Source organism: Schistocerca americana, chromosome 7 (assembly GCF_021461395.2).
Source record: "Schistocerca americana isolate TAMUIC-IGC-003095 chromosome 7, iqSchAmer2.1, whole genome shotgun sequence".
Lineage (NCBI taxonomy): Eukaryota > Metazoa > Arthropoda > Insecta > Orthoptera > Acrididae > Schistocerca > Schistocerca americana.
This window is the reverse complement of record NC_060125.1, coordinates 460,401,111-460,423,405: the sequence shown is the minus strand read 5'-3', so window position 1 is coordinate 460,423,405 and position 22,295 is coordinate 460,401,111. Positions and strand designations below refer to the sequence as shown.

Sequence of the window (22,295 nt, the reverse complement as noted above, 5' to 3'; positions counted from 1 at the left end):
TAAAATGGTACAGGAAATGGTACAGGTGGCAAGACTATATGTGAACGAAGTTATGGGCCGATTTTTCTGATAATGTGAGTATGAAATCTACGGGGTGTCCTATTCGTGGCGAAAGCACCGGCGAGAATACTTACGGCTGGTAGTGAGGATCAGCGCGTTCGTCCGATCCGGTCGTATAGTAGTTGTCTTTAGTGCTGAAAAGAAACAGATTTACAATTATAGCGTTTCCCGTGTACAACTAACATGTACATATAAATTTTATATTTATTATTTTCTCGTTGAGTACTTTCTTAAGTTACTCAGAGTAGAACACCTAAAGTTGATAAAATATTTCCATATATTTTCGAAACACAATCACTGTAACCAGAACAAAATTAAAGCGAAAATTGGTTAGGAAAGGACTTCTGGGGATAGAAACGCTCTGCAACCTGAATCAGATCACTCTTTTGAACTTTAAGAGATAAAAGTTTTATAATTTAATCAAAGGAACAGTGTGAATCACGTCCTATAGAATACTCACATAAGTCATGGTCTAGACTATTTATTTCATTAAATAATGAAATAACGTTGAGTTATCCGCCAAAACAAATGCCACCTTTCTGTAGGTGTGTGGAACTTTTACAATCGGCTTTTCTGCTATCTTGAACTAATCACTTTATTAATGCATACTCACGATCAACTGCGATTTCGAGAAATTGGTGCATGTAATCAAATCTATGTTTCTCGTTAAAGTTGTTTACCAACAGCATTTGTCGTGCTACGGTTTGCTGAGGATATCTGTTTCCTCTTATCTAATGTTCTCGAGTTCTGTATTTTAATTGTGACATAATTTTCATGCAGTCACGGAAGTATTCAACCGATAACTGTCTGATTGCTGCAAACCAAAGGTTTTTCTTTAGTGACTATGGTTCTAATGTACTATACGATCCCCTGTTTGACTTCCAGCTTCTTTTCATACGAGACATATCCATATATTTACTTTACCCGGCATGAAATTACTACGACGGTCTGCACTTTCGCTGTCATCTTTTGCTGTCATATGTTCAGATTCAAGAGCAAGTTAATAGGTCTTGAGAGGGACGGTTTATACTAGGTGACTTGAACAAATCTTAATTACAAAAGTACTGCTGAACTGACTTTGTACAAATGGCATTATGAAGTTTTCGAGCTAGCTTAGTCAAGATGGCAGGACAACATACAGGTTTACAGAAAATTTGTTGAAATAAAAAACTATCATTAATAATTATTGATTAAAACGTGAACAATAAAACTACAATTACCCTTCGTGCAAGCTACTTTCTGGTTAATGTTTATTGAACTAAATTGATATGGGATTATATACATTTAAGCTGTATTTGAATTATTTTTAAATCTCATGAATTTGTCCTACTTACTGTTTCGCAATGTTTGGCGTTATTTTATACAGTGTGAAGAGAAATCACCTGAAAAGCATTTAAGACTGCTGCAGGGTATGTAGAACTGAGAAATAACTCTTAACAAAGAAATTCGTTACGTTGCACCTGCAAATTCAAGGGGCCCGCAAGATACCATTAGTGTCAGTTCTTTTCATAGCGTAGGCGATAGCGTAGGAGACTGCTCAGCCTTGGCTGGGGTTCGATCCTTGCTAGTATTCCACGTCCAGTTATCGTATGACTGTCTTGTTCGGCTTCAGGAAACCAAACGAAGAACACGTATGGCGACACCGCCTCTGGAAGCCCACTTGAATTTGTAAACACAACGACCTGACAGACTAACTTCAGTGCTAATTAATTCGCAAACGGCGCAAAGTACCGAATTTTATCTTAGAACTTATTTTGTAGCACATACTGCCTTAAAGAATCCTTACAAGCTTTACAGACTGACCTACCTGCATATAAAATTTACATCTTATAATAAATCGTCATTCTGTGAAGGAATGATTTTAATCGTTTTTATCTCCAGCTCGTAATAAAATATCACACACATAAAATTTTCCACTTCATGCTTAATTAGTATGATTTCAGACAGGTGTTTACTGCCTACAAAATGGACAATGTTCTCTGACGACAGCCGACGAAATATTTTGGTATAAACGTCAGATAATTAACTTCTTTACACAACGGCTTGCATGTGAGAAGTCAGATAGTCGTTATTCCTTATGAAGTTGTTACGTCTTTCTCAGTTGACTCGTAAATAGCGTTCTGAAATATTTACCTGGGACGGTAGTCTCTGGCATTATCGTAGTCGTTGTCGGCGGTCTTGTCGGGATTTTGATCTCTGTAATTACAGAAAAATTGTTGATGTAGAACGGAGTTGCAATTTAAAATAAATATTACTGTTAAACTACTGCTTGTAACAATAACTCATATTTGTGGGCAAAAGAAAGTAATAATAAACGTGGAGTAAATTTTGTATTTGGTAGTGAGACAGCATTCATATGTGGTGATGCCACAGAAAACTGAACAATTATGTCATTTCGTTGAAGAAGCGAGTGAAAGGTACTTGTATTTTTTTAAGAAAGCAGTGGAAGAAGGTGGGATATAAACCACTAGTTTATCTTAACTGGAATAACTGGAAATGTATGTGCCACAAACTTCTTTCCATCAACAATTTAAATGCATAAATATTCCAGTACTATTTCACTATATATTTAGCAATGTCTGAAAAATGACGTATGTACTGTCAGTGGCATAACAGAGACAGGATTTCAAAAAGAGCTGCAGCTCTGTAACAGAGCTTGCTTTAGGATAAATGATACTTAATTGAAACCCTCAGCTGCCGACAGGTGTTGTTGATATACGTCGATGGGGACAGCTGAAAATGTGTGCTGCGACCGGGACTCGAACCCGGGATCTCCTGCTTACATGGCAGACGCTCTATCCGTCTATTTTTTATTTGTATTTGTCGCAAGACATCCGTTTCAGTTCGTCGTTGATCGATTAACTCAGTTTTTTTTATTACAGAGCGCAGCTAACCCCCCTGACCGAACACGCTGACCTACCGAGCCGGCAGTGAGCCACCGAGGACACAGCTGAATAGCGCGACTGCAGGGACTCATCCCTTGCACCCTTGCACGCTTCCCGTGAGACCCACATTCCCGAGTGTCCTCAATCTACATACTTCATGTATCTAATAGGTATTTACCCATCCACTCATTACTCGCGACCTCTAACGTGACGATTCCCGTAAGAGTTCGGGCGACCTGTGCGCGGTCGCACAGACGAAGGTCAATGGCTGGGTAGCCTTCAACAATATATATGTGAAGATAGTAACTGTTCTCGAAAGAACTGATATCATTCTTTCGAGAACAGTTACTATCTTCGTATACTTGCTTTAGGATAATTACACAGTCTCCTCCTCATCTCAGCACAATGCACAGACCTTCATAGAAATAAGCGACATTTTCATAAAAGTCCTTTCATGGGATATTGTTCAACTCCTGCGTCACAATGGTTTGAATACCTGTTACGTCATGAGAGCGTTAACCCTTGATGTGAATCTCTGCATTTTGTTCCTTTGTGGTAGGCTCAAATTGATAACACCAAGTTTCATCACCCATGACGAGTTTGCCTAGAGAAGAACTGCCCGCATTTTGCATTTCAAACAAGTCACGGCAGGTGTCCAAGCGTCGTTGATCCTCTTCGGGTGTCAAGGTAAGTGAGGAAAACTCAACACAGAATTTTCTCTGCATCAGAACAAACTTTAGAACGTTCTGAACACCTAATTTAGAAACGTCACTCGACTTAGATTTGTGACACGAGGACGTTAGCATTGCTCACTACAGACTGGTGGATTGCATATATATTGTTTACAGTTGTTAGTTCAAGGTGCCCCCGTATTAATTGCACTGAGGTCGTTTATGCGACAGGAATTTAACCAGTCTCAGCACCTTCTGGAAGGGCTGTGTACACTTGACTGTGGGTGATGGATACATTCAAGGGCAATTACAGGGGTACCTAATACAAATGTTGACATTTCCAAACCATTTTCACTAACATATTTCACAGTAATTTCAGTGTCAGCTCCTGACCACACTTACGAAAGTATCTCGCAAAGTGAAGAACTGTCTCCCAAGTGGATCTTACTGGATCTATGTTTCTTGGTACATTTTTGCTAATCTTGCTTATACTTTCACATGTGTCAGTTTTCGCTGTTAATTATGACACAGCCTTCTTAATGTACCTCTAAACTAAAGAAAACTAGCGTCGTAACAGAGAGAATGGAATCGCCCGCTGAAGACGTACCGTAGAGGCGAACCGTCCCGTCGTTGTGGCCCAGTGAGTTGGTGGAGACGCAGGTGTACGTGCCCAAGTCCTTGGCCGTAATGTTTCGAATCGTCAGCCGCAGGTGCACTTTGTAGGAGAACCGCTCCTCCTCCACGTGGTGCTTCACTCTGAAACAAACACAGTTTTAGGTGGGGAATAATTCCAGCGATAGTACAGTCCGCAGATGGGGAAATCCAATGACATAAGCGACTTTGACATAGGGCAAATGGTTACGGTCTGGCTCCTTGGACTGAGCACGTTGGGAACACCGAGACTGACGGGCTTACTTTAGTAAGAATCTGAGGAAACTGACTGAAGAATGGCGTGTGTCGACGCATGTTGAGTAGCCGGAATGCATACCAAATGGAACACTTTTCTGGCACAAATTAATTATATCCCCTAAAAAATAAAGAAATAGGACTTCAGTTTCAGCTAAGGAAACAGGAGTCACAATTAATTCAGTTAATTACATCAAATGATTCACACATCATTTGACTAGCAACATCAATTCTAAAGTGAAACCTTGGCACGTTTGACTCAAGAGTAGTTACATAAAAGTGACCCATAAATCACGTAACAAGCAACATCATTTCGAAAGTAAAACTATGGCAAATCCGAAAGAAGAGTCTGGGGTAAGATTCTAATAACTGCATACCAAAAACGAAACAATTACATTCACAATGTTGTGCCGTGATGAGATGTTAGTATAGAAGACAGATAGCGCTAGAGAAGGGAATGTGTTACATCTATGGTTAGCGTCGAAAGCACGTTGGTCACATCAATCTGAAAACATGTCTTCAAAGTGAAGCTGGAACGTCCTGAAATTCAATAAAAGTCCCTACGAGTAATCTCTGATGTCGCTGTTACAGCTCTGTCTCACCGTATCAAACTGTAGACGGGGAATGAAGCGGCTGCAGAATCATTCATTGGCGGCATACCAAGTCGCACATCTGGCTAACTCCAAGACAACCCAAAAGTCCTTTAGCTCATCTGCTTGGAGATGGACCCTGGCGGCGACTTAGGCTGCTCGAGGAAAAATCTGACTACGAAGGCTCCCTGTGATGAAGTGATTTTGTACTGACTGCTTACTAAAATGAAGATTTGTGTTTTGAATTCTTCACTTTTTTCAGATTGGCTGGGCTGTGGACATTGCAAGTGATGGCGGTAAGGAGATTGCTTAACAAATACTTGCTCAGTTCCCTGAGTTTCGATTCAGGCAGTTAACCAGGATCATAGTTCCTACTATTTTGTGCTTGAAAAAGGTTTCTTACATTCAGTCTCTTTCTGTGGCCAATGAATTGGGATCTCGTCAGCACAGTCTAGTGTTTCTCTGTCTCTAACCTACGTTTAATTTACAATGGCAATCCTGTCAGTGCTTCTGCAGCGTAAACATTTAATTTTTGCGCACCCAACCCTCGGCCGCTTCCCAAGCTTACAGAGGTCCCAAACTGGGGGCTCACACCCTATTTTCTACACATGACCTATGGTGTCTGTTGCATTGCTTAGAAAAGAGCTTTCTACGTTTTTTTCACTGTAGTGGCTTCCCAGACGTTGCTAAAATGGGGGCCTTAAACAACGGGATGTGTTGACCGTGGTGCACCTGCCATCCAGTAGTAGCACCTCAAAGTAAGGTCTGCGCTTCTGCGACTACGTCCTTCTGAGAATTCCCCTGGGGTAGATCTCCCTGTCTGGCTCACCCGAGTGCTGGCAGCGACATGCCACTGTGCTTTCAAAGTAGCTCTGTTCTTCTAGAAACCATAAAATTCTGAATAAAAAATGTAAATTACTTTGATTGGCTACTGAATATCAATGGTTGTGATATGCATTTCATTCCTCAGTTTTTAATAAGTATTCGTATTCGATGGATCTTTATATTCTGATTTCATATTAGTTGTGGGACAGTTCTGGAAAAAGATACCAGACGAATAACAATGGTGAAACCACGGACACGCGAGAACACGTTGAACATCCATACCACATCACAGAAATTATGGTTGAGAGGCTTTCCCAGTTTGTAAAGCAGAATAAGCCACGATCTGTGGCATATCTGACGATAGTACTTCGGAGCAGTTCATGTAGCACACGCTGTTGAACATGCGGCTCCGCATGGGGCAGTCTCATTTACTACCAGTGTTGGTTCGAAACGTGCACCATGTCAAGAGTGGAAGCTGTCTGAACGGTAGTAATCTGTGCAAAGCATTCACTTGCAGTTCCATGAGACGGAACCATTATGGCCGTGGATTAAGTGAATATTATTGCGGATTGACACGCCTTTTTTAAAGTTTTGACAGCGAAGGAACCAGAATTATAATGTAGTAAGAAGAGCCCAGAACGACTTCCACTAATGCTCAGAATCGCATTAAGTGAGTAAAGAGAACTACATTTATGACTCAGCACATATCCTCAGTTGAGTTACAGCAAAGAATTGTCTACCTATTCAGGTTTAGGGCTGTAAAATTTGAACCTCTCTGCCTTTTGTCAGTGGTATTGTGTGATAGTCTTTGTGTTCTCCTGTTATGTGACCTACGATGAACTGAGGTTTGTGTGTCTGCAATGCCCCGTCGAGCAAGTACTCATTCACAGAAGGCATTTAGAGATGAGGGAGAAAGTTGAAAATTGCAAGGAGACATAGGCATGTGATTTACGGCCGTTGTAGAGACTACAATCAACACTGGCGCACCTATTATGTGGAATCATCCATGTGATACTGTCAGATAACGTGCGCAATACAAACCGGAAATTTTCACACTGTTTTAAAAGAACAACTGCACGTATCTGGTGCAGTCTGGAACAAAGGCAGAATTGTGCTGATGTATGCTGCTAATGGAAACTCTTCTTTTTATATAACGTGACGCATGATGGTAAAACTACACAGCTGCTGATGAAATGTGGTTGTTTCATGTAGCCCAGAAATGAAACACAGTAGTAGAGAGTGTGCGAAACATGACCAGCCACTCCTATGAGTAGGCGCGTTTGCAGGTCTGCAGACAAGACCATGGTCATTACGTTTTGCAGCATACGGTAGACGGCTCCTAGGGTAGCAGATGAAGCATCATTTTGCAAAGAAAAGGGTCATCAGCTGTGAAAACGTCGTCAGGACAACACCAGGCTTCCCACTGTCCAAACTATAATAGAGTTATTGCCCAGAAAAGACATACACCATCTGCCTTACAGTCCAGACATTGCACTGTGTGATGTGTATCCCTGCATATTCCTAAAAATTGCCTTAAGGGATTTACTTTTGGTAAGGAAACCCTAGAAGTCAAATCTTTAGAGGTAAATTTTATGACGCAAAACGCCGTCTACGAGATAGCAAGGAGATATTACAGGTGCATTTCACTGGTTCAGAACTGTTGAAGATAACAGAATTTCCGGTTTAGTGAACATCTAAAAAAAAGTTCTTAGAAAATGAGGCAGTCTACGTTGGGTATCGCTCATATATTCGCAATAATTTTCGTAAAATCAGTTTAAACAACCCGGAAATTTCATTCTTTAATTAAAGCACACGTCCTCCGCCAAAAAGCTATTTGTTCACGCAGGTGGCGCCAGCGCTGGTGGCGGCTGCACTCACCCGTCTAGCAGCATCTCGCCGCGGTTCTTGACCCAGTAGTTGATGGTGTTGGGGAAGGCCTCCACGAAGCACTCCAGCTGAACGTCCGTCCCCAGGGGCGCACCAACCAGCTGGTTGGGCACTTTAACCACAGGAGAAACTGCAAAAGCAGAGAAGGATGACATTAGTGGAGAATTTCTGAATTTGGTGTTTGATTTTGACGAAGGTATACGGGAAGAAGAGTTTTTACATGGCAGCCAGTGCAGATAATAGTGACAGTGCGTGATGAGTTAGTAGAACTTAAGATACAAAAGATACGAAATAATTAGTACTATGAATTGTAATCAAATAACTGAACGAATGATAGCTACTGCAGAAGAAATGTTTTACACAAGAAAGTATATTTAGCTTAGTCCATTAACTACACAATTAAGGAAAATATTTGCGAGGTGCTTTGTAAAGAGTGCTACCCTGTATGGTAATGAAACATGGACACTGAGGAAGGGAGAGATAAAATGTTAAAGGCTTTTCAGATGTGGATTTGGAGAAGAAAGGAATGTGTAAAATGGACGACAAAATACATAATGACATAGTGTAATGTGTGTCGAACGAGAAAAGACAAAGACTGCTATTATTTAAGAGGAAGAGAAGAAATTTATAAGGTTACTGGATGAAAAAGGACACCACAATAAAGGATGCAGTAGAACTGGTAGCAGGAAAGCGGACCAGAAGAAGAATAAAATACCAGCTGATTGGAAACATCTAGATATGCTGTATGCATTACACACAGGTACGAAGAGCAGAACCTGCAGTGATGGACCTGCGTTAGGGGCAGAACACATTATCATCATCATCAATCATTAAGCTCATTAATTATCACCATCAGTCATCATCCATCATCTTCCATCAGTCGTCATCATGTAGGAGTAATATTACCAAGTTATATTGATTAGAACGACCAGATGCAATCAGTAGTAGGGAATACGAGAGGATAATGAGGAAGAGCAATGTATTCACTAAGGAAACTGATAACTAAACTTCATTGTGACCTATTCAAATGTCGTCCTCCAGTGTTAGGTTTTCTTATCACGTAGGTATGATAGCAGACTTCGAATTAATGCAGGCGTACTTCATAAGTCAGTATAGTCCACACCTAATTGTAGGTGTAATATTCAGAATACTTGAACACTGACGCTGTAAGGAAGGCGATAGTGCTTCATTTGTCTTAATGTAGACAACTAGAATTTAAGGTTGATTGGGCGGCATTTATGTTTCCTGTAATTTATATCCCGTGTGCTAATCGTGAAGGTACGTTAAGTGAGATTAGAACGTACAGACACACCTTTTTCTCGCTACATAGGTAAAAGGTATGGGATCCGCTATTGTTTGTAGTAAGTGCCCAGTACCAAGCACTAAAGAACTGATTGCGGAGAATAAATTGATGCGCAGTCGTATGTACCGTAAGGCAGCGGCGCTATACGTTTTCTACCTAACCTCGCATATAGCCTGCTTAGCTTAGCATCTGTATATTGTCTCAGCATAAAATACCCCTGACCTGATAGGAGTATAATCACAGTCTAACAAGAAACTAACTCGAATAATTCGGATATTACGTAGGAAATGGATGCAAACAAACATTATGCTTACGACGCGTCTGACGTTCACCGTACCTGCCGCTCTGAGCGCTAGTGTCGCTCCATCTGTCAAACGGCAACAATTTTTACAGCAGTGAGTGTCGCGACTGTTATATTAGACTGTGGTATAATGGACTAATACTGTAACAGCAGAATTTCACAACTTTTCCGACCTTCACAACTGATGAAAGCGAGTTTGAGAGAATTTTAGACAATCTTCGAACTTAATTTTATCCACTCTCTTTTTCCATAAAAAGGAATTGCTACGGAAAGGGAGACGTCGTGAACACATTTTCAACAGGTTTTAACGTAACAGGTTTTAATATTCTGCAATAGACCCGATGTCTGGAGGCGGCCTAATTCTGAAGAAAGGAAAGAAGACTCCAACTTTACATTTTAGTATTTCGTCAGTAGAAAACGCGGCACCATAGATTCTTATTCTGGAGGAATGAACGGTAAATTTGAATTCGAATGGCTCTTGTGCCCTCTGCACTGTTCTCTTCGAGAAATAGTAACACTGGAGCTGTGCAGATGATGCTGTTTATTGTGTTTAGGGCATCGATGGAAGAAATATTTGGGATGATATTGAAGTTCATAGACGCGAAGGTTTATAAAGGCTGAAGGCCATTAAAAACTAATGGGTTGCAAGCTGCCATTGAAAGCTATTAAGGTCTTGGTTCCAGAACTGATCTGCAGGAGTAGGGGTGTTATTGTTACTGTGGTCTTCAGTCGATTACTGATCTGAAGCAGTTTTCCACCGCAGTCTATCTAGTGCAATCCCTTTCATATCTGCGTAGCTACTGCAACCTACATCCTTTTTTCAACTTCTCACTATAAAGGGATCTAAAAATACGGTGGAATAATGAAATAAAAATACAGGAGGTTCTCTGGAGAATCTGGGAGATAGAAACATGTCGTAGATACTGAGAAGAAGGAGTGACAAGGTAACACAAGATGTATTATACAGCAGGTAATAACTTTTGGGAGGGGGCGTGGGGGTGGAGACAGAGATTGTGATCTGTAGAACAAATAACTGACCATGTAGGGTTCAAGTGATACTCTGGGATGAAGTTGGCACAGGAGAGGAAATCGTAGCGAGCCGCATCAAACGTAAGGAGACAGATAGAAAAAATATGATCAAGGCTTGGTCCCTTCTCTCTACCTCCTCCCCTCTTCCCCTCCCCACAACAAATGAGTCTTTAATGTTTCATGATGTGTCGCAACAACTGATGCTTCTTTTCACACAACTGAAGCTATAACTTCAGCATCTCCGAGGAACACACTTAATCCTGAGGATACATATCTAGAAACATATTTGAGAAGCTTCTAGTACTTATTATCAAAATATTTACCTTATATATTTCTCTTCTGTTCAAGACCAACACCTTCTCAAGGAACGCGTAAATTTATGTTTGGATTTTTAAGCATTGCTTTCTGCCTGTAGGTTGTTTGTATTCTATATCCTCCTTATTTCGGTCATGGATAATTATTTTGCAGCAGAAAATCACCATTCGTAAAGTCTTTAACATCACCTGATTTAATTCGACCACATTTCATTACAGTTCTCTCGCTTTAGTTTATGTTTACCGCACAACCTGTTTTCAATGCATAATTCATTCCATTTAAGTGCCACCACAAGTCCTTTGCCGTATCTGGCAGGATTACAAAGTCGTCAGAAAACTTCTTTCATAAGTACTGATAGATTTCCTTCACTGCTTGCCTAAAGTACAGATTGAATGCCATCGGGACAGCCTCACTCCCTTCTCAACTACTGCTCCCATCAAATCCCCGTAAGTGGTCTGGTATCTGTACAAGTTAGACGAGTGATGTTCAATAAGTTATGCAACTCACATTTTCCTCTCCCAATTTCGGTTAAAAAATCCAGATTTCTTCGTGCGACATCGTGGTGTATTCCGGCTTCAACCCCTATTGTCGTGAATTTCCGATACGTGGCGGCGCTGTGCGAACCCTTCAAAATGCCGTCTGTAACGGAGTTGCCTTCCATGAAGAGAGCTCCTATTGATTTTCTTTTGGTGGAAAATCAGAGCCTCGCATATATTGGGAGGCGCCTGCAGGAGACCTACAGAGATGTGGAAGTGAACAGAAGTACGGTAAGTCGCTGGGTGAGGCGTCTGTTACCACTCCAACAGGATCGCGCAAACGACAGATCACCCACATGCTGGCCGGCCGTACACAGCTGTAACTCCTGCAATATTGGAACGTGCGAACATTATCGTCCGAGGTAATCGACATATTACAGTCAAACACCTGGACGTGCTTACACACTCGTACACCTGTTACGCTAGACAAAGGTGTAGGCCCGCTGGGTTCTTGCCGCCTATCAGAAGGCCATAAAGAGCAACAAAAGACCATCTGTGGGGAATTTTTTGCGCGTTACGAGGCTGATCATGACAATTTTTTGTCGACCTTGGTCACACACGGACTCATCACCTTGAACCAGAAGATAACGGCATTCCATGGAGTGACGCTACATCACTTCTCCCCGAAAAGAAAAGTCCAAAGCCACACCCTCAGTCGCCAAAGTCAAGGCAACAGTCTTCAAGCACTCTGAGGGAGCTATTCCTTTCGAGATCCTCTTCATGGTGCCACTACCGACTATGAACTATATTGTGCTACCCTCAGGAAATCGAAGAAACAACTTTAGCATTTTGGTCGCTGCAAAAATGAAAACTAACTTGTCATTCTCATGACAGTGCAAGTATATCACAATACTTCCCTAACGGAGCTGGCACCTTCTGAATACCATCTGTTTGACTTGAGCCGTGTGCTTCTCGCGTTCATGCCGTTTGTTCTTTGGCATTTTGTCACATCGAATGGCGTCTTGTTTCTTCCTTACTTACTTGCATAACGAAGTTGCTGGCTTGCCTCCTTGAGTGGCAGCAGCAGCGCTTATCGATACTGGTACTGTCGTACTATCTTTGGAGTGACTGCTAGTATTTCCGGGTGGTGGTGGTGTGTGTAGGGTCCAGACGGTTGGGACGGAGCAGCGAGGAAGTCTCCGCGGCACGGGGCCAGGCTGGGATTGCTGGCGGCATGTATGCTCTGTAGGATCATGAGGCGATAGCTGTGAGAGCGAAAAAGTTCGTTGCCCGACAAACCTGGACGCTGAAGTTGAGTGATCGGTTAACCTGTTATGAAACCTCAACTACTGTGACATCTCTTCAAACATATGCAGGTTGTTGCTCCCTGGGCATTTCGGGCTAGCGACAACGTATGATGTGTTGGAGTCGGCGAAATCTAGCAGCCGTCTTCCTATATTGTGATTAATTATTGAATTGACTGTTGCTTGCCAGTGAAGTGCACCAGCGGTATTTTCTGCCCAGAGGCCGTTAACGCCCCAAATACCTGCCCTGGTCGTTAGCGTGCTATTCCGGCAGTGTGCCTTTCCTCGTCGTGTTGATGCTGTCTGTCATGGCGTGTAGTTCGACAGCCTTTTAAGTTGTTTGCTTCATATTTTACAGAGAGTGGTTATTGTTTCCTTGGCTGTCTTTAGACGCCAATTTCTGAAGACGTAGTGCTGTTCGTATCCTCGTCCTCGGCCGATATTTTCCATCGTTGTGCCGTTGGTCGGACAGAAGGGATTTGGTGAAATTCTTGGCCGGTCCTTGGGCCATCCCAAGCTGGGGTTGCCATCTGATTATTTAACTTCAACTATTGCCTGCCTGTCTCACCTCACCTTACGTTTGAGCTACCGCCTCAGGACATTTCTTAGGGAAATTCTGAGCACCACTTGTTCTGTCTGTTTTAGAATGCGATTTTCAGTTTAGTTTGAAGTATTGTGCGAAACCTTCAGCTGTGTATTAATTCAGTTCTTTTTAAATGTAACATAAAGTTCTTCAGTCGCTTTAAATTTAAATTCTGAAGATTGATTTTAATTTTAAAAAATTTTTGTTAAAATTTTTCTATCTAAAATTGTTTGTAATCCAGGCTCTAACCCGTTAGTTGTTCGATGTGTTATGTGTGCTGTCAGCCGAGGATTTAAGTGAACCCCTTTTAATAAGGTCTTCAGTCGTGCGTATTCTTTAAAGGAAAAATTTTTATAAGAAGGAAGCGGTTTGTTTCAAATTGTTTGTTTGACTTGTTGTTCAGGCCTTCACCTGTTGTTTCAAATTTGTTTGTGGCCTTCAGCCATGCAATAAGTTAATACTTTTTAATTAGGCTTTCAGCCGTTCTGTTGTAAGTTTAAAAATAAATTTCTTGGTTAGAAATTTTTTTTATTAATGTGTTTTAATTATAGTTGTCCTTTAAACATGTAGGGTAGGTCTTCAGCCGCTAATTGTTTTCAATTGCACGCTTTTTTTAATTTTACCTTCTTTTTTTAATCGCTTTTGATTTCTAAGCCAGGCCGTTAGCCATTCTAGTTTTTGATGTGGTTTTGCGTCTTCAGCCCAGTAAGCATCTAAAGTTTTCTTTAACTGGGCCTTCAGCTGTATTGGATAATTGTGGTCTTTTAAAGCAATGTGTAAATAACTGCTTCTTAAAAAAATTAAGTTGTGTGTTTGATTATGCAACTCACAGTAACATTTTATAGCCTCATCCACAATCGTAACCTTATCCTTTACGCTCTCTGAGTACCTGCCAATCAGGTTTCATGGCTGACTAAAGGATGCACTCTGCAGGAAGCAGAACGTGGATGTTAGGAGGGTTATTGATGCAGCAAGGCGTGGGCTCCGACGCCAAGCAGTTGAGTCGTACAATGTGTTGTAAAACAGAATCTTGTAGATAAAAAAGTGGGTATTAATACGGTATAATGGCATCCAGAATAAAACCAACTTACTTTCAGAATACAGAACGTGTTGCATGACTTATTGAACGCCCTAAACCTGCTACCTTTGTAATTTCAAAGAGTGTATTCCAGTCAGCATCGTGGAAAGCTTTCGCTGCGTAGCTAGGCAGACTGTGTGTAGGCCTACTCACAGTTGACGTTGAGCGTGATGCGCTTGCTGACCGCCGGCGGCACGTCGTTCGACGCGATGCACAGGTAGGCGGCCATCTGTCGGCGGTCGAGTCTCGACAGCCGCAGCTCGTCCCCGTTGACGGTGTCCACTGGAAACAGAGAGCGCCGGCGCGCGGCTGTCACTGGCTGCCGTTAACACTACTTTCAGGGAAAGCGCTTAAGACAAGTACAGTGAGGTGACAGGTGTCGAGGATAGCGATCAGATGGCGGTAGAATCCCGTACACAAGGTGTAAAAGAACAGTGCAATATCGGAGCTGTCACTTGCACTCAGGTGATTCATGTGGAAAGGCTTCCGACGTGATCATGGCCGCGCGATGGAAAGTGACAGACTTTGAATGTGAAATGGTAGTTGGGGTTAGACGCATCGGACATTCCATTTCAGAGACCGTTAGGGAATTCAGTACACCGAGATCCAATGTGAAGAGTGTGCCGAGAATACAAAATTCCAAGCATAACCTCTCACCATGGACAACACGGTCGCCGGCGGCCTTCACTTAACGGCCGAAAGCAGCGGCGTTTGAGCGTGCTGCTGTGGCCGAGCGGTTCTAGGCTATTCAGTTCGGAATGATGTCCTTAGTTTAGTTAGGTTTAAGTAGCTCGAAGTCTAGGGGACTGATCTACATGTACAGTCATGCTCAAAAGTATCCGAACGACCTGAATTGCATTTCGCCTGATTCTCATGCAACCCACATAACGCAGCTGTCTAGCAGGTCCTCTAATCGCTCCTTGGTACAGTCGTTTGACTATTGAAAATGGTTCCAGCGAGTCACCACTAGAAAACACAGCTCTGTATCGCAATAACTCAAGATGTAAAGTAATACCACGAACTACAAGTATCAGGGAATACCTTATCATAGATAAGACTGCCCTTAAGGCTTTTAAGCTCAGAGTGACACCAGATTAAGTAACCTAATGTAGCGAAGACTATTTGCCAGTGCCCTTTCTCACCGAAAAATACGCAGTTAACTCATTTGGCTCCATAAGTACACTGTAACAGTAATTTCTGTGTGTAAGCAATGCATACGTATTGTATAATTTAGTGATGCTCTCTCTTCCACTTCTGTATATAATACGACTGACCTAAACGGGCCCTTTACCGTTACAGGCCCTGGGCAGTGCAACATCATACTGACAACAGTAATGCGCTTCTACTGACAACCTGACTGTTCGTTTTAACTGATTTTGTAATCATTTAAATAAAACATGAACTTCCAGTGGGAGACATTTCGTCCCCCTTTTCCTACTATGAAATTTGTCAGTAAGCTATTTGCCTCCCAACCAGAGAAATGCGGTGGAGTACGGAATGGAGGTATATCAGAATACTTTCGTGGTTAGTTAACATGGATGAAAGGGTCTTGATGGAAGTCCCGGTTTATTACAAAAATTGCCGTATTTTCTTTTCAAGTTTAGATTTGGTTATTGGTATTGACAAAAATTTCGGTAATTCATGACTCTTCATGGCTAGTCATCTATATGATATGATCAGATTAGATTAGATTACATTAGGTCAATTCTTGTTTCATTGATCATGAATACGATATTTCGTAATGATGTGGAACGTGTCATTTTAATGAAAGATTTCTTTCACAACATGATTCAATTTCTTTAGAACAATTTTTTACTCTCTCTCTCTCATTCTCTTTGATTTTTATCTCTCTCTCTCTCTCTCTCTCTCTCTCTCTCTCTCTCTCTCTCTCTCTCTCTCTCTATCACACACACACACACACACACACACACACATTCTTTTTTTTATTTTTATTTGTTTGTTGTGCTCGACTATCGGTGAGGCACGGAAACGTCTGCGGATGAGTTTCTTAGTTTTGAGTTCACTTGCGAAACAAATATAAAAACAACTATGAGAGTTACTGATTTATGATGCTTAGTTTGCAGTCAGTTCTGAGTATTATTAGTAACTACGCTCCAGTCTCTAAATCTAGTTACAGAAATGCGAATCAGACGCATTACGTACTCCAGGCCGTGACAGCCACGACTTGGAGACACCAGCTATGGTCACTTCCCAGCCCGCTGTGCGATCACATCGATTCGTCTTCTTCCTGCTGATACTGTAACTGAGATTAGACAACAAGGTAATGTATGTTTGGCAACTCTGTGATCGACGAGTTACTTCCTGGTGTGCACGGAATTAAGCCTCAAACTTCACTTGATTTTAACTGTCATTTCCATTGAATAATCTGAGTTATTGTCGCTTGAGGTGTAACAAAAGGTTGTAAATTTACGGTTTTCAGCCCAGGAAAGTCGTTGCACGTGGAAATCGCAACTAATCTCGTCCTTTAAATAGCGGTTTACGAGTTCTAGCCACTACTGATCTCGTAAGAGGAAGCTAAGACGCGTTCTTCTTCGCCAGCTCTGTGTTACTGTGCTGACCTGTGAAAAACCATCTGTTATGGTTCGCAGTTCCAGTCTCAGTGACTGCACCGTTTTTATACCCTCTGTGAAAGAGCTACAATCAGTCAGATCAAACATCGATAAGGAATTCGCAAGAAAATACTTTCGGTTCATAGTGCAATGGTGAAAAACTTACAACGCTGCACAACAGGTAACTCCTCTTCCCGCCGCTTCAGGCAAATTTTGGGTTTCTAGGAATAAAAAACTTTATTTATGAAATGCCACATTTGCACTGCTCGACGTTTTCAACAACGAGATAGGGCAACAGTGTAGCTGAAGTGGAAAGAAACTCTTCCTATTTAAATTTCTGCATCCTACACTGTTAGCAGTTATATGTAGGTGGCAGTTGTGTGATTTAATTTCGGTCATTACAAAATAAAGTCGAATGTATGCACTGGGTAGCCAAGGCAGCTAGTTCATGGTGAATCGGTCAACCAAGTAAATGAATTTACTGAACATGCTGCAAATTACTACAGGGAGCCTGTGTGGCGGAATTCTCAACCAGTGTGGCGCAACAGCGTTATGATAGATAAATGAGCCACAGAGAAGAGGGTTTGGTGGTCTGTTGGACTGATTATACGTTTGTATATCTATGGTCTGGGTTCGATTCGAACTTCTGCCAACGATTTTTAGATAGGGATAGACAGATTCCATTCTCTTCTGGCTACACCAAGTGAAGTAGATATAATGGCATTGTGGTCTGAAATTAACATTCAAAATGATATTACTTCTCTACCAAGTAGACGTTAGGTTGAAGCACAATTAAGTCTGGAGTGGCGACATGTAGAGACTCTATCACCAGTAACCTTTCTTATACTAGTTATTTATTTATAGTGACGAAACAAACGCTATGTAGGCTCACAGGACACTTATTCCATCTTTTATCTGAGCTTCTGTATGTCGATAAAATTGGTTTTGAACTGGGAATGCAACTCTGACCGTGCTTAACGCTCAATTTGATCCCTTCGTGACAATACCTCTCGGCTACATTTTGTTGTTTGTTCAAAACTGCAGATTCCTCGACATCTCCACATATTGCGCGTGAATGGGTTCGAATCCTGGCCCGGCGCTAAAGATTTCATTATGTATTATCAAGGTCTAGCACGAGAACACCTATCTGCTGGTGTATAATAATTTTGATTTTTAATGTATTTTCATTCGTTGTCAACACTAACGATATGTGACCTTTTTGACTCCAAGATGTTATTCCGAGCTGGAGAAAAATTCGGTAGCTGACGTTTCTTTGTGTGTAGTCAACAACGATATGGGTGGAGCTCTATTCCCAGTCACCACTGAACTCTTCGTCATATTATTTCTAGTTCAAACACGCTCACATGTCGCTGCTGGTGCATCAAACCCATATTTAACGTTTATTTTCTCTAGAATATAACAGCGATAGGTGCCGGGTTGGAGTCCTGGCAAGGAAAAAAATTAATGCTTCGTCTCATCATTTCAGTTAAAACATCTAGATAATGCCGAAAAAATCCTATATGTCACAGTTGATTGTGAGTCGATATCTATCCGATTAGGTTCTGGGTTCGAATCCCTGTCCAATACAAAGCTTTACCTCACAGCAATTCAAGTAAGTTACTTGTGAAGAAGCAATATTTAAGACCTCTCGTAGTTCGTCAACATGGGTAATAGATGCTGGGTAGGAATTCGCGTCCGTTAAAAATGTTTGCGTTATGCGATTTATAGTTGATATTGGCTAACTTATACTGTCTAAAGTCGAGGTATATCACACTCTGCATGCCTAATCAGGAATGACTGTTAGTATCCGTCAGTCACGAAATCTTTCCTTAGTCTACATGACCCGGGTTTGAATCCATATGCAGAACGAGACGGTTCGTCGTGTCACTTGAAGTTCATACATATTCTCAACTAGCTGCTCATGAATAACTTAAATTTTTAATCTCATTTTGTGTTAAATAATAAGTACGCTATGTTACTTTGAAGAGGAAGTCATGAATAAGACGAACTTACTACGTGCAATACCTATCTGACGTAATAATAAGAGCGGTAACATTTCAGGTATGTCATTTACTGTAATAAATGTGAGCTTACAAGCCTTAAGGACAGTCTTATCTATGATAAGGCGATCCGTGATACTTGTAGTATCGTAGTATTACTTTACATCTTGAGTTATTGCGATACAGAGCAGTGTTTTCTAGAAGTGACTTGCTGGAACCATTTTCAATAGTCAAACGACTGTACCAAGGAGTGATTAGAGGACCTGCTGGACAGCTGCGTTATGTGGGTTGCATGCGAATCAGACGAAATTTGCTCGCGATTGGTTTGAAGAACATTCTGGGTAATTCTAGCGAATGATTTGGCCACCCAGATCACTCGACATGAATACCATCTAACATTAATGGAATACAGCCGGTAGTTCAGTTTGTGCACAGAATCCTACACCGGTAACCCTTTCGCAGTTATGGACTGCTGTAGAGAGCGATGTGACTCAGCATTTCTGCAAGACACTTCCAGCGACAAGTTCAGTCCATACCGGGCAAAAGAAGGTCCGACACGATATTGGGAGGTATCCCATAGCTCTCCTCGTCTGAGCGTATGGGCACCAAGAACGCAGTTCAGAAAGAAAATACATTACTATTGCGTTACGTACGACAACTGCCTGTGAAATAAATTGGACAAACAGGCAGAAGCTTTCTACTACATTTAAAGAACATCTTAATTTTTCTAACTCCAAGTCAGCCGTAATTAACCATCTGCGTGAGAAGGACACTCCATTATAGATCTGCAATATAAATTAAAAATTCTTCATCGGCGAAGAAAGGGACATAAATAGAACGTTCTCAAAGAGATCGAAATATTAAGATGCAAAAATAATCTCCCAATGCACACTCAAAACGTGCAGCTAGAGTTGCGCCACCGTAAGGTTTCAGGAAACATCGGCTGCTTAACTACAGGGTACGTTATTCAAACAGTGGAGCAAACACGACGGATGCATCGGTGCAATCTGTGAAAACAATGGCAAGAACGAATTATTCCACGCCACAGCGAGTGTTTATTTACTATTAATGTGTGTGTGTGTGTGTGTGTGTGTGTGTGTGTGTGTGTGCAGCATCCGCTCCTTCTGTCCAGAGATTATTTGAACAGAAGTCTCCAGGTGTTTAAATTCCGATTCGTCATCCAATTCACAAATTAGTGAATTTTCGGAAAGTGTTCATGAGAAGCAGGGTAAACGACGACGTACAGTTCTCAGAGAAGTTCATCTCGATGACACGGCATACCGTCTGGAAACCTACCTTAAGAAGTTTCTTAGACGTCTTTCACAGCCAACACAAATCTCTTGTACCTATTTACAAAGAGCTGCTAAGTTACTTGGGCTACGGCCCAGTAAAGGAACAGTAGTGCAAGAATGTAAATTTGGTGATGCAATACACAAGGTAAGGTTTTGCGAATGGGTTTTGTAACAATTCCGTGATGGTGACACAGGTATGTTAATCCCAAACTGTCCACATTGGAGCGCCGATAGATCTAATGTGCTACATAAGGAATCTCTTCCAAGTCAGATAGTATGAATGTGATGAGAAAGTTTTTTAATGACACATTTAACAGTGAAAGATATGTGCAAAACATTTTTCAGCTGTTTTTTAATGAGTGAAGTGGAAGAGAACGGAGCTTCCCGTTTTTCCAAATGGGGTTCCGCAAGGGCTTATACGGCCAATGTTTCTTTGTAAGCAATTCACAGTGTGTTCTATGACAGCCTGCTCGATGACCCGATTTAACTCAGTGCGATTTCTGTTTGTGGCGAGAAATAGAGAATAAAGGATACACAACAAAACTGCACATTTCACAAGAACTTGAGGACAATATTTGCGAGGCAATTGGATCAATTTCTCAAAGAGAATTATATCTTGTGATGAATAATTCCTTTAAATGCGTGGAAAACAATGGCAGGCACCTCCAGTACATCACTGCGTGACTCGAGGGAGTATATTTTAAATATAGTACTACGGCAGTAGACGGGCGACACGGCATCTGATTCGCCGGGCAACGGAGCAATCGCAGCCACCGTCCACTGTGCCGTACGTGTGGTTATCAGACGTATGAACACATTGTAGAATAACCCAGTACATATATGATATTCCCTATTTTAAATCATTTTTACACAGTGTTAACTGGCATTAAACTCAGTTACATTCATGCATGACCTCAACAATTGTTAAATATTAAGAGATTCATACATAACCATTTATGTTCTCGTTATTTCTGAAGATTTTTCAATAATTTTCTGTATAATTTGTTTCATTTTACAACTGCATTGTACTAGACATGATAGCCTCACACACTCCTCCTTCCCTTGTTTAAGTAATGAAGTAACCGTTGTACCTTAGGTTCTTCAAGCTTCCATTGGTAAAATTGCTTGTAAAGGTGCTAGCCAACTTTTTCTGCCACATTTCATAATTTTGTTCCTTTGTCGCCTCCTGTTGTACACGGTTTCTCCCGCATGCGCCCGTTTTCCTCATCAGCACCGGCACTGGTTCATCTGAATTCCAGTCATGGCGTAAGCTGCTTACCTCTTGTCGTCAGCAGACGTTAACGCTACTGGTATGTTTATATTATATTTTTAATTTCCCCTTTCCCCAAACCTTCTTTTATCTCCATGATCATCTACTCTGCGTGCAGTATTTTGTCTATACTTGACCATCGTTACCTATCGTACAGTTATACAGTTTCTGTTTTTGTGATTTGTTTTACCTTACCAGGTTAACGTAGGTTTTCATCAATTACACATATAATTAGTTGTAAACTTTTCCATCCATCTTGTTTACTTAACCTAGGCTTCCTTTATTAGCATAATGTCCTTTATTAGATTGCAATATCTTAATTTGATCACCGACCTCTTGACCGTTGAGCAATTTTATTGCAATTGAAACGTCCCCTTTGAACAATTATACATGCCTTTGCTTAAACTGACACACAGTATTTTTAGCGCAACGCAATCTGACTTTCAAAAATCCCTAAAAATGAATGGCCCTGACTAACATTAACCTATACCTTTCACAAACCACTTACCTCACAAAAATCTTCGTTATTCGAACTACTGCAATACAGCGAGCGCCACTACTGCCAGCTAAATAAAAGATTGAAACTACGGAAGGCACTAACTACTGATAGGCATAGTTAGCAAATGAAAGATTTTAATAGAGAACAAACAATGTATTTACCTTAATAGTGTTGAAAAATCATAATATACGTAGCAGCTCATGACATCCAGTTTTACAAATTTCAAAACTCCGCCATTTCTCTCCCCACATCCACCACTGCTGGCGGCTCACCTCCAACTGCGCAATGATACGCGCTGTTCACATCCAGCTGCCCAACACTACAATGGCAGACAACAATGCAAACTAGTCACAGACTGCACACAGCACAGCCAGTGATTTTCATACAGAGCGCTACGTCGCGTTACCAATAAGAAAACCTAAACAGCCTACTTACATAGCCCCCATGCTCC

The 22,295-nt window shown here is 41.4% G+C and overlaps 1 protein-coding gene across 1 annotated transcript in view; it reads right to left on the bottom strand.

Annotated features, from left to right (window-relative positions):
* The window catches only part of LOC124623010 (lachesin-like), a 108,321-nt gene that overhangs the window by 18,149 nt on the left and 67,877 nt on the right, over positions 1 to 22,295 (bottom strand). The window contains exons 3-7 of the mRNA XM_047148801.1: positions 14,367 to 14,495; positions 7,816 to 7,954; positions 4,224 to 4,372; positions 2,194 to 2,256; positions 135 to 194 (exon numbers count right to left, since the gene is read on the bottom strand). Coding sequence (XP_047004757.1) covers positions 135 to 194; positions 2,194 to 2,256; positions 4,224 to 4,372; positions 7,816 to 7,954; positions 14,367 to 14,495 — 540 coding nt within the window. The remainder of the gene's footprint in view (positions 1 to 134; positions 195 to 2,193; positions 2,257 to 4,223; positions 4,373 to 7,815; positions 7,955 to 14,366; positions 14,496 to 22,295) is intronic.